The sequence below is a fragment of the Carcharhinus amblyrhynchos genome, chromosome 2 (genome assembly GCF_965287045.1).
Source record: "Carcharhinus amblyrhynchos chromosome 2, sCarAmb.v2.hapA, whole genome shotgun sequence".
Lineage (NCBI taxonomy): Eukaryota > Metazoa > Chordata > Chondrichthyes > Carcharhiniformes > Carcharhinidae > Carcharhinus > Carcharhinus amblyrhynchos.
In genome coordinates this window covers 35,488,276-35,500,859 of record NC_137325.1, presented here as the reverse complement: position 1 = coordinate 35,500,859, position 12,584 = coordinate 35,488,276, and the positions used below count along the sequence as shown (strand labels likewise).

General features: G+C 41.0%; 1 protein-coding gene across 1 annotated transcript in view; it reads left to right on the top strand.

The window, feature by feature from the left end:
- The window catches only part of LOC145353613 (dysbindin-like), a 216,631-nt gene that overhangs the window by 192,711 nt on the left and 11,336 nt on the right, over positions 1–12,584 (top strand). Inside the window, exon 9 of the mRNA XM_080204382.1 lies at positions 5,437–5,580. Within this exon, the coding sequence (XP_080060508.1) occupies positions 5,437–5,580 (144 nt within the window). The remainder of the gene's footprint in view (positions 1–5,436; positions 5,581–12,584) is intronic.

Genomic DNA, 12,584 nt, shown 5'->3' with positions numbered 1-12,584 from the left:
ATGTTCAACGTATTTGGAGGGATTCAAACAGGAAATAGAAGGAAAGATATTATAGATGCACCAAATTCTTCTCTCCAGTCAGCATTTTGACCCTGCCACAGTACTAAAATAACATTAAACAAAGTCACAAAGCATATCCTCTGTGACTGTTGCAGTTTCTCTCCAAAACCTCTCTGCAGTTTTGGCATAGTAAGCCACACCATCACCATCCAGTGCCCCTCTCCCTTCATCCAGCTGATTGGTATCACCTCACTTAATTAAATTCTAGTAGAAATTTTCAGAATTTTTTTCTACTATTACTGCTGAACCTTCTAACATTCAGTGCTCACCTCCGTTTCCTTGATTTAACAATAACACTGACAATACCAGCTTAATCCCTCTATTGCCTCTTCATCCCTCCACTCTCTCTGCCTCCACTACTTGCCTGAACAGAAGTTTCCTCCAGTTAAACACTGGAGAGACCACAGCCATCATCTTCAACCCTGTAGCAATCTCCATGTCATTGCTGGTGAATTCATCCCTTTTCCCTGCTTCTGCTTCAGCCTGACCCAGATTGGTTCTCACATCCTCCTCTTGATCATTTTCATTACAAAGTCATCTGCATTGCAGGCCTCAGATATTCTTTGCCACATTTCAAGTTGATTATTCCAATACACTCTCGGTTAGACTTGCATCCACCACCCCCTGTGAACTTTAATTTACCCAAATCCTATTCCACACCAAGTCCCACTCCCCCATCTACATTAAAGGCAGTATAGTAATGCTGCTTCCTTTCTATTTCACAATGGAAAATGAAAGCTTAGGTATAAGAATTGGTGGCTTGTTAATAGCTTTAACTGTCTTTGACCTGATGGAAATTTGGCTGGTACCTGGACCTTAAAACATCTTCCGTTGTCACATTATTAACCTTGTTTTCTTATTGTCTATAGTGAATGGTTTTCTATCTTTGGAAATGGTATGAACAATTGGCATAAGTGCCTGGGTCAAAAAAGAATGGGAAGCCCTTTCTGTTTACATTCAGTGTGATTTGGGAATTTAGTTTAAATACTTTGGAGGCAGAGACTGGAGAACAGGACAAGAAGTGAAATTTATCCGGTGAGGACAAGATATAAGCAAAATATTTTTGTTAACGTACTGAGGAAGAGGACTTGGGAGCTGGTGTTTGTGTAGAAAAACGTGCAGAATTTGGAAGATGATAATCCAAATGTTGAGGGAGCATTGAAAGTTATTCTTCAGGCACTGGTTGGCTGCCAGATGCATTTAGAACTATGGGCGGAATTTTCCCGTCCCGCCCACTACAGGAATTGTAGCAGGTGGAACACGGACCATGCAAAGGTACGTTGACCTCAGGTGGGATCTTCTGGCCTTGGGGTCGAGTACGGCCATAAAATCCTGCCCTATCTCTGCAGACCTTCTAGCTTCCATGTAAGTATATAGATGTCAACATTTGAGGCTTGCTCTCAAGTGAAAATATAGTCTTGAAAAAGCCTTTTGGAACGTGTTTCCATAAACAATATGGAACATGAAAGGTTTTCAGATTATTTTTAGTTATAAGTTGAAGATAAATAGAGAAATATGCCAAATTCAAGGTTAAAGTAGCAGGTACAGCATCAAGCAAGTGGGGAAATAAAAAAAAGGAAAAGATAATTAATTGAATGGGTACTCTAACATTGTTTTCATTTAATATTGGATTTTGATTGTTTCCTGTTGTAGTTTACCATTATTGAAATAAATGACACTAGTCTAAGCAATTGAAGCCACCTGTTATCATCTGGAAGAGGGTGCATTTTCTTTTAAAAAAAATGTATCTGATGATTAAAGAAAATAATAAAGGCAAAATACTGTGGAAGCTGGAAATTTGAAATAAACACTCTGAAGAAAAGTCATATGGACTTGAAACGTTAACTATGCTCCTCTCTCCGTAGATGCTGCCAGACCTCCTGAGTTTTTCCAGTATTTTCCATTTTTATTTTATATCTTAAAAAAAAGACATTCTACTGTTCACTATTCTTTGATTTTATTTAGTTCAGAAGTGATGCTAATATTTGCTTTCAAATAATGCGTGTTACTAAAGAACAAGCCTTAGAACTTTGTTAATGAATTTAATACTTCAGTGTGTTGTAAATTTCTGAACATGGTCCCTCTCTCAACTTCTCAGTTGCAACTCAGTTTAAAATATTGAACTTTGAGTTGCCTGTGGATCATCCAGATGAGCACAGATATGTTGGCACTGCAGAAAAATTGTCAGGCAAATGTTTTTCAAGATATTTGACATCTTGGAACTGCATAATGTTAATATTCTGTGGTGTAAGTTATTCTATGTTGCACCTCTCAGAAAAAAGGCTGTAATCATGCATTACTGGATCCAGCTCTTCATCACTAAAATCATTCAATATTTACTATTCACGTTAAGGAATGCAAAGCTAACCCCCTCTCCAACACCACCGTTCATCACCATAAACTGTCATCTTAAACTTCCCCATCTCTTTCACCCTCTTCTCCAACAAATGCAATGAGCTCATGGACGTCTTTGTCACAAAGATCAAGGTCATCTATTCCAGCTGCCTCTGCCATTTCCCTCCCACCTTGGTTAACTTCCAGTGAAGTTCCCTGCTGTCTAACCCAAACTCGCATCTTTCTCTAGATTCTATCCAGTCCCCTGGCTTACTCAATCTGCTGCTCCCTCGATCCTATTCCAAACAAACAATTGAACATGAGGTCCCCCCATCAAAGACCCTTTTATTAGCTGATGTTTAATAGTTTCCTCCCCACAGGCATTGTTGCCACCATCTCCAAGATGGCTGTCATTTTCCATTGTGTAAATATCCATCCTTGCCCCCCTTGTCGTTGCAAGCATCCTATCTCTAACCTCCATTTTTGGCTGGCGTCCTTGAATAACAACGTAAGAAATAGCAACAGGAGTAGGCCATTTGACCCCTTGAACCTCTTAGTACCATGATTAGTTATGGGAGTGCAACCTGTTTACCCTCTTATCCTTCCCCTCAAAGTCCACTGCATATCGATAACATGCTGCTGACAGGTTAAACAAGCTTAGAGTCTGACTTCTGGTCCTCAGTGTAGGGCAAGTCCCACCCTCGATTGGCTGCAGTCCTTGTAGTCCCGGCAGTGCCAGAACTCAGTGATCAGTGCTGCTGGGACTACATGCAATAAAAAGTCTTGACATTACCAGGTTTAAGTCCAACCGATTTATTTGATAGTGCGTTCACTAGCTTTCGGGTTAGTCCCGTCGTCAGGTGAATGGAGAGTTCTGGCGAAGGGACTAACCCGAAAGCTAGTGAGTGTACTATCAAATAAATCGGTTGGACTTAAACCTCATGTTGTCAGACTTTTTATTGTGTTTACCCCAGTCCAACGCCGGCATATCCACATCATGACTACATGCAATCACAAGAAGAAAAGCAATAGCGATTGGAAACTGACAAGTTCTATCTTTTAAAGTGGGTGGGGGAATCGAAGAGCCTAGAGAAAAGCAGGTGGGGAGCCTGATGTAGGATTGCAAGCATGATGGAATGGGAATGGGGGGTGCTGTATTGTGGGAGTGTCTCTGATGTGTACAGGGCACCCCCTGAATGATGTGCATTCCTTTTACTTTCTTTTCGAAGAAGCCCTTTCTAAAACAGCCTTCACGCATTGGCCCACCTGCTCCTGTCCAGCATTTTATGGCAGTGGAGGCGGATTGAGGGCCTTAATTGCCAATTGTTTGGGCAGTCAAGGGTAGGTGATTACCCTCCACTCCCATATTCTTTTTTATTTGCCTTATCTCAGTAATGAAATAAGGAGACACTTGACTGCTGCAATGCCAGAAACAAAAACAAGGGAGCAAGTGCTCCCTTTTTAGAGGGGCACAAGTAATAAAGAATTAAACCACGGAAAACAAAAATAACTTACAAACTTCGATGTTAATCTTGTTACCAAACACCAGTATACAATGGCCGCGTGGCATATGCCCCTTCTCCAGGTCCATTCAGGCAGAAATGAGGTAGCAGGAGAGAGACAAGGACCCACTCCTATGGGTTGCAGTTAATCTCCATCTGTGCTAATGCACCTATTTGAGGAATTTTCTGTTTTTAAAATCAGTTTCATAATATCTTATTTAATGCTCAGTGCTACAACACAAACCTTACAGAAAAGCGTCACTGCAAAAACTGACGCAAGAAGAAGCCTTTTTTTTGTTCACCTCCCCTTCCCAATACCAATAAACATCAGGAGCATTGTTCTGATATTTTGATCTCTTTGCAATATCCTTTCTTTAACTGATGTTTCTTTTGAAATCCATCCATTTGCATGCTTAAACTGCTACATTTAATTTGTTGCATTAAAAATGCAGTTTTGTTTAAAGCTGAACGTTGTTAAAAAAAGCTTGGAAACATTTAACCAACAATCTATGGACATAGGCTTTTTAGACAACAGTAAAAGCTAAAGCACCTTGAGTTAATATTGCTATCAGTTGATGTTACTTCAGCTCTGTTCCACTGCTGACATGTGGAACGTTTAAGTCAGTGCTCCTGATGGCAATAGAACTTATTGAACAAAGAATCAATTTTTTTAAAAAATGCAATCAGGTATGGTAGTTTTAAAATCATATTTCCGTGAAGAGGATAAACCTTCCCCTCTCAAATGTTTGGGTTCATTGCCTTCTGAAAAGTTTAAAGTTTATCTGTTAGTCACAAGTGGGCTCACATTAACACTGCAAATGAAGTTACTGTGAAAATCCTCTAGTCGCCACATTCTTGCACCTGTTTGGGTATACTGAGGCAGAATTTAGCATAGCCAATGCACCTAATTCTACTAAAGCCTAATTATACTTATTTCTAAGAATGGTGACACAATTGTTATCCACCAAAAAAGAAAAATTTGGTTTCAACCATTTTGTCAAGAATTAAACAGTGACCCCTGGTTTAATTATGGAAAATAGTTAATGGTGTGAATTTAGAATGGGTATTTGTCACACAAAACCAATCGCCCTCATGGTTCTGTGTTCACCACACTTTTGGTTTGAAATTCTGTGCCTTGAGGTCAAATAATCCAAAATACATGAAAATGTGATTCTTATAACGTACTTTAAGCGGAGACTTCGCAACTTTGTGCTCTCATTGGGACTGAGGAATGAGTCTTGCTCACCAGAAGCACATTTCTGGAATTCGTTCAATGTGTACGTTTTTCATTAATTTAAATTGATGGCCAGATGCCTATTGCATGCACTCTAATTTTCAATGTTCTGGGGATTAAAAGTGCATAATCAGAAAATTACATTAAAATGCAGTGCTGCCAAATTAGTCCACAACACTTGAGAACTGAAAAAATGTGGCTGATTGTTTCCCTCCTGTTCAACTCCCAGTATTTACATTCAGACAAATCTATTTGTTCTTTTGGGTCTTGGTGTATTTGCTTAACGTGCACTTTTCTCTTACCCAGAGCCCATTGGAAGCATGTCCTCTATGGAGGTAAATGTTGATATGCTGGAGCAGATGGACCTGATGGATATGTCTGACCAGGAAGCACTAGATGTGTTTCTCAACTCGGGTGGGGAAGACAACAGTGAAATCTCACCAGTGTTAGGTGAAGTAACATTCTATTCTTATTACTGGGTGGCAACATACCAAATCAATCATGTGGAAAGTGAAATATGCCGGTAAAGGCAGAAGTCACAGAATTGAATTGAGTGTTGTTCTTAGGTAATTAACAGTTGGGTATAAATGTTTATATTTTGCAGCAACTGTGAATCTAACAGAACTAGTTTCTGTCTTTTGTATATTTGTGTTTTACTCTTCACCCTAGACTATTTATACTGAGAAAAGTGTGATTTCAAGGCTGTCATCTCATCAAAATACTTGGATATCATTGCATGATCTTCCAAAGTTTGCTTTGTTCAGGAACCATTATTATTAAATGCGGAAACTAATTGCAGTATTTAAAGAAAGGAGAGAGGAGAATCCAGGGATTTACAGACCAGCAAGCCAAACATCTGTTTTTGGCAAATACCAGAGTCAACAGTTAAAGGTAGGGTAACCAGATGTCTTGAAAATTTTCAGCTGATCAGAGAGAACCAACATGGATTTATGAATGTTATGTCATGCCTGACCTATCTTGAATGAGTTTTTTGAAGGGGTGACTCAAGTAATGAACAGGAATTATCTATGGATGTTATTTATGTGGACTTCCGGAAGGCATTTGATAAGACCCCTCATAAAATATTGTCAGCAAAAGTTGAATTTCATGGAAGTGAAGGCAAATTATTGATCTAGTTTTGGAAATAGCTGAGCAGCAGAGACTGAGAACAGGAATAGTGGGCAGGTATTCTAAATGGTTTTATGTGACATGGCTATATCTGAGTCCCGACACAATGAAGTTGTACACAGAACTGGATGCCTCGTCTCCCTGCATTTTCCCTAAATCCTTGGTTACTTTTCTTCTTCTACTTCAGGTTTATAGAGATGAAATTAATGTAACTGATGAGACCAAACAGTTTTTTCTTTTTCTTACACCTTGTATTTTGCTGTGTGCCTGTTTCACTGCGGGAAATGATAGTGCGTCTTTCTAGTGGAGATACGAGATCATGAGCTGTCAAAACACAGAGGCATGGGACCCTGACTGCCACGGTAGTGCCTGATTGGAGTAGTTTAGCTGCAGATTTACACTTGATCCCTCGCTGTTCTCTACCTGCCCGGAGGGAGACGGAGCCAGGAAAGATAGGAGACATTTTCTCTCTACTTGCCTCATGATGTGCAATGCATGTTTTGGGAGTAAGACTGGACTGCTGTTCCCTAATGCTGGGTTAATGGTGTGTCCATGTGGAGTAACCTTTCAACCCTCCCTTTCTCCTTCCAGAAAAAATTACATGGCTGCACGTCAGCAAAGAAAAATTACAGAGAGCAGAAATAATTTATGTTGTTATATTCAGTTTAAAGCATTAACATTTCTGAATGCTGTAGTTGGATTTCCACACACTCCACTGGTGCCTTTCAGGGGGCAGATCCTTTTGGTTTCTGCTCGTTTCTTGTCAGATCCTCCTCATTAACACTGATGATGAGGTGGTTATTTTGAGAGTCCCCAGATAGATCATTCATATTGGCTTCTTCTATGTTCACCTAGTCAGTTTGCTATTATTAGTCTGTTTGCCTGCTTCAGGCATCTATCTAATTTCCATTTAGTAGGTACGTGACTTGTTTGAAGACTTATAAATAAACTTTTTTAAAAGAATCAAAGATTCTTAATCACCTTGACAAAGGTGGAAGTGAAAAAGACATTTCATCTTGGGAGTGACTGCAGAAGCAAATGGAAATCTGTTCAAGTTAGTGGTCGCTTTTGTAAGACAGAGATTAGGCGATAATTTTATTCTGAGTGTTGGAACTGTGCCTCAAAGTATAAGAAAACAAGGTCATTGAATATTTTCAATACGAAGGAATTAAGTTTTTCATTTGATAAGAGAAACAAAGGTTATTGGGAGTAGATGAAGATGTGTTTTCATTGCCATTGGGTAGTGTGTCTGTATTTGAAGGGCTTCCTTAGAATTTGCAGGTGGCACTCTCATCAATTCCTCCCCAGATTAAGGGCTTTGCGCACACCTGCAGCCCCATGTTTCCCACTTATCCAGTGAGTTGCAATTTACTCAACTTTGCATTTTGCTCTGATCCGTTGAATTCCAATTGTATTCTGCAAACCTCTCCATAACCATAGCAAATATAAATAAGCATGACACTTATGAGCAATCGATTCAACTGAAAAAAGTGGATGTGCTGTGGAATTGTTTGTCTCATTGAAGTGTGCCCTGTTTCTTAAAAGGTTGCCTAATTGACAGGATGTAACTATTAACAGCCCACAGGTTTAAACTATTCATTGTACTTAATTAACAATTTAGATGATAGGCTAGGAAGCCACATGACCTAGTTTGTCAATAACACAAGGGTAGGTGACATTGTAAATAGTGTAGATGGATTTTTCTAAAATTGCAAAGATGTAACTGGATTAATTGAAGGGGTAAAACTGTGGCAAATGGATTTCAGTATAGGTAGAAGTGAAGTCACCTAGTTTGGAGCCAAAAACAAAAGATCAGAGTATTTTCCATATGTAAACTAGATGAAGTGGAGGCCCATAATGGACGGAAGATAATGAGAAAGACTAATAAAAGGTTGTTCGTAATTTTGAGAGGATTGGAAATACAGGGGAGTAAAGTCATAATATAGCCTGATAAAGCTCTGGTTTGACTACCCCTGCATCCTGTGTTCAGTTCTGGACACCACCTTTGAAAAGATGTATTGACCTTGGAAAGAGCGCAGCTTAAATTTCCTTGAATGGTAGTTGGACTCCTTAAGTTACTAAGTGAGTTTACACAACTACAGATGTATTCCCTAAAATCTAAAAGATCAAGGAGAATATTAGAGGGATGAGAAATTTCTGCTGTTTGTCAGAACTCCAACTTTTACATCATGGAATTCAGCTGTTTTAATTTTTTTACTGACCATTGCCTCTGCCTCCAATGTGGCCTTCCCAGAAAACCCAGAAGATCTCCAAGTCTGTGGGTGCTGCTATTTAGTCATGCACCTGGACTTGTCACTCATCCCATGACACTGCTCCTGGCTGCTTGGTGGAGTCAGGAACAGGAGGGAATATTGGAGCTTAAACTGTGCCTGGTAATGAATCGGTGCTGGTTTTCAGTCATGGTGGCTTGGCCATGAAAGGGTTTGTGGGGCCTAGGGTACCTTGCCACAAGACTTTTGTAAAGGCCACATTGACAAATGTGAGAGGAGAAAGGGAAGAGGGTTGGGAAGGGAAGCTCCTGGGTGAATAAGTGCACAGGGGGACTTGCGAAAAGAAGCTAATGAGTATGTGTATGGCAGGGGTTAGGAAAAAGGGGCATGTGTATGGTAGAAGGGAGGGGGCGTTTACTTAAGATATCACCTGGGAATATAGATAGCTTGGCTGATACTTATATGAGTACATAATTTTATTTTATTTCAAAATACTTTAAAAATAGTTTTCCAGATTTGTGATGCTATATTTGTTATATGTTGATCTATAATACTTTAATATACTGAATGTTGCTATGTTTATTCATCTGTGCTGACCTTTGGGCTCATGTTAATTTTCAAGAGTTTTTTAAAAATATATGGGATGTGGGCATTGTTGGCAAGGCTGGCATTTGGTGCTCATCCCTAATTGCTATGAAGAAAGAGGTTGTGAGTGAAAATAGTGTCACGTTGGAAAATACTTTACAAAGTTTTGCATGTACATAATCCTGCATGGTTACCTTCTGTTGTTGGTATGGACTTCACCCTGTATTGCCTGCACTAACTATATGTTGAAATATTGGGGTCGCTTTGGTGATTTAATACAAATGCATTGGCTCACTGTCTTGATAGTAATAGAAGGTAATCAAAGGGAAAACTAATGTTTCTACCCATCTGATGTCTAATAATTCTGCCCATTTGAAATTTCATTATATACCATAAAAAGTGCCATAATTACATGATTCCTTGTCACTAAAAAAAAACAGACCTTTTTGTCTTTGGTCACTCTCGCCCCTGGCATTAAGATTAATTAGGAAATGGAATACAAACTCAAGAAAATTACAACCATCAGGGAAATGGTACTGAGCAAATTGTTGGTGCTGTGAGCTGGCAAGTTCCCAGGTCCTGATGGACTTCATCTAGGATCTTAAAAGAAATGGCTAGTGAAGTATTTAATGTGTTGGTTTTACTTTGCAAAGTTCCCTACATTTGGGGATGATCCACTTTTTAATATAATATTATATAGAAAATAACTAATGTTATTTCTTTATTCAAAAGGGAGAGATGTTTGGAAGCTATTATTAAGGTTAAAGCAGGGCATTTGGAAAACATCAAGATAATCAAGCAGAGTTAACATAGTTATGGGAAAAAAATTGTACTTAACTAATTCATTAGAGTTTTTTGAAGAAGTAACGTGTACTGTGGATAAAGGGGAACCAATGGATGTACTGTACTTAGATTTCCAGAGGCATTTGATAAGGTGCCACATCAAAGGTTATTGTGGAAAATAAAAACCCATGGTAGATTTTGAAGCAGATGTTTTTAAGACAGAGCCGGATAGATTATTGATGAGCAAGGGGATGAAAGGTTAGTGGAGGTAGGTGGAAATGTCAAGTTGCCATTACAGTCAGATCATCCATGATCCTATTGAATCGTGGAACCGGCTCAAAGGGCCAAGTGGCCTACTCCTCCTAAGTTGTATGTTCACTTGTCAATTATTTCCCCATTCTGCAAGTTTATTAATGTCTTCCTGTAATCTGTAGTCATTCTTCCTTCTCATTATCCTCCTTGCCCCAATTTAATGTCATCTACAAATTCAGAAAGTGTTCTGATTCCAAAATCCAAATTGTTAATTGTGAAAAGCATTGATCCTTGTGCAACACACTTTCTACCTTCTGCCGCTCTGAATAACTACCCTTTACTGACTCTGCTTTCTGTCTTGAACACAGTAAGAAGTCTCTCAACACCAGGCTAAAGTCCAACTTATTTGGTAGTGCAAGCCACTAGCTTTCAGAGTGCTGCTCCTTCGTCAGTTAAGTGGGAGTTCTGTTCACAAACAGGGCATATAAAGACACAAACACAATTTACAAAATAATGATTGGAATGCGAGTCTTTACAGGTAATCAAATCTTAAAGGTACAGACAATGTGAGTGGAGAGAGAGTTAAGTGCAAGTTAAAGAGATGCGTATTGTCTCCAACCAGTTAATGAGATGTTGCAAGCCCAGGCAAGTTGTGGGGGTTACAGATAGTGTGACGTGATCCCAGGATCCTGGTTGAGGCCGTCCTCGTGTGCGGAACTTGCTATCAGACTCTGTTGTTTTGTGTCACGAAGATCGCCTTGGAGAACACTTACCTGAAGGTCAGAAGCTGAATGCCCATGACCACTGAAGTGTTCCCCAACAGTCTTGCCTGGTGATTGTCGAGCGGTGTTCATTCACCTGTTGTCGTGGTGTCTGCATGGTCTCCTCAATGTACCATGCCTCGGGACATCCTTTCCTGCAGCATATCAGGTAGACAACATTGGCCAAGTTGCAAGTGTATGTACCATGTACCTGGTGAGATGATAGCATCCGTGTCGATGATCCCTGGTACTGGACGGTGAAGGGTACTCTGCCAAAGTAACTTTCGTCGTCCAGTATTTCCCCGGAGTGGAGAAGCTATGACATCTTCTTTGGGGCCTTCAACATGTCATTGGTGAAGACAAACATCTCGCCAAGGCCATACCCACACCCTCACTTCTTGCCTTCAAACAATTGTACAACATCAAACCGATCATTGTCCACAGCAAACTACCCAGCCTTCAGAAGGACAGTGACCATGACACCACACAACCCTGCCAGAGCAACCTCTGCAAGACGAGCTGGATCATCGACATGGATGTCATCATCTCACGCGAGAACACCATCCACCAAGTACACAGTACATACACTTGCAACTCAGCCAAGTTGTCTACCTGATACGCTGCAGGAAAGGATGTCCCGAGGCATGGTACACTGGGGAGACCATGCAGACACTTTGTCAATGTATGAATGAACACCGCTCGACAATCACCAGGCAAGAGTGTTCTCTTCCTATTGGGGAACACTTCAGCAGTCACGGCACGGTAGCACAGTGGTTAGCACTGCTGCTTCACAGCTCCAGGGTCCTGGGTTCGATTCCTGGCTCGGGTCACTGTCTGTGGAGTTTGCACGTTCTCCTCGTGTCTGCATGGGTTTCCTCCAGGTACTCCGGTTTCCTCCCACAGTCCAAAGATGTGTGGGTTAGGTTGATTGGCCATGCTAAGAAATTGCCTCTTTGTGCCCAGGGATGCGTAGGTTAGCGGGTATAATATGTAAGGATATGGGGGTAGGGCCTGGGTGAGATTGTGTTCGGTGCAGACTCGATGGACTGAAGGGTCTCTTTCTGCATTGTAGGGTTCTATGGTCTTCTACGGTCAGTCACGGGCATTCGGCCTCTGATCTTAAGGTAAATGTTCTCCAAGGTGGCCTTCATGACACACGACAGCACAGAGTCATTGAGCAGGCACTGATGGCCAAGTTCTGTGCACATGAGGATGGCCTCAACCGGGACCTTGGGTTCATGTCACACTGTCTGTAACCCCCACAACTTGCCTGGGCTTGCAAAATCTCTAACTGTTCTGTCTGGAGACAATACACATCTCTTTAACCTGTGCTTAACCCTCTTTTTGCTCACATTGTCTGTACCTTTAAGACCTGATTACCTGTAAACACTCGCATTCCAACCATTATTTTGTAAATTGAGTTTGTGGGCCCGATATTACCAATTGGAGGCTAAGGGTCAGATCCGGACGTAAAACGGATCTGAGCCCAGAATCCTTGTTCCAGCGTGCCCGTGTGCTTTTTGCCAGCTCTGGTCCGGTCTGCGCTGTGGGCGGGGCTTAGCGCTGCCGGAGCGATCGGAGCTCTGAACTGTACATGCGCAGTTTGAAACAGTGTGCCCAGGTGCAAAAGACACCTGGAGAGATGAGCTGTGATCAGACACCGCCCCCCCGCACCCCCCCCGCCCCCAATCAGACTCCCCCCGGGGTCTGAGGT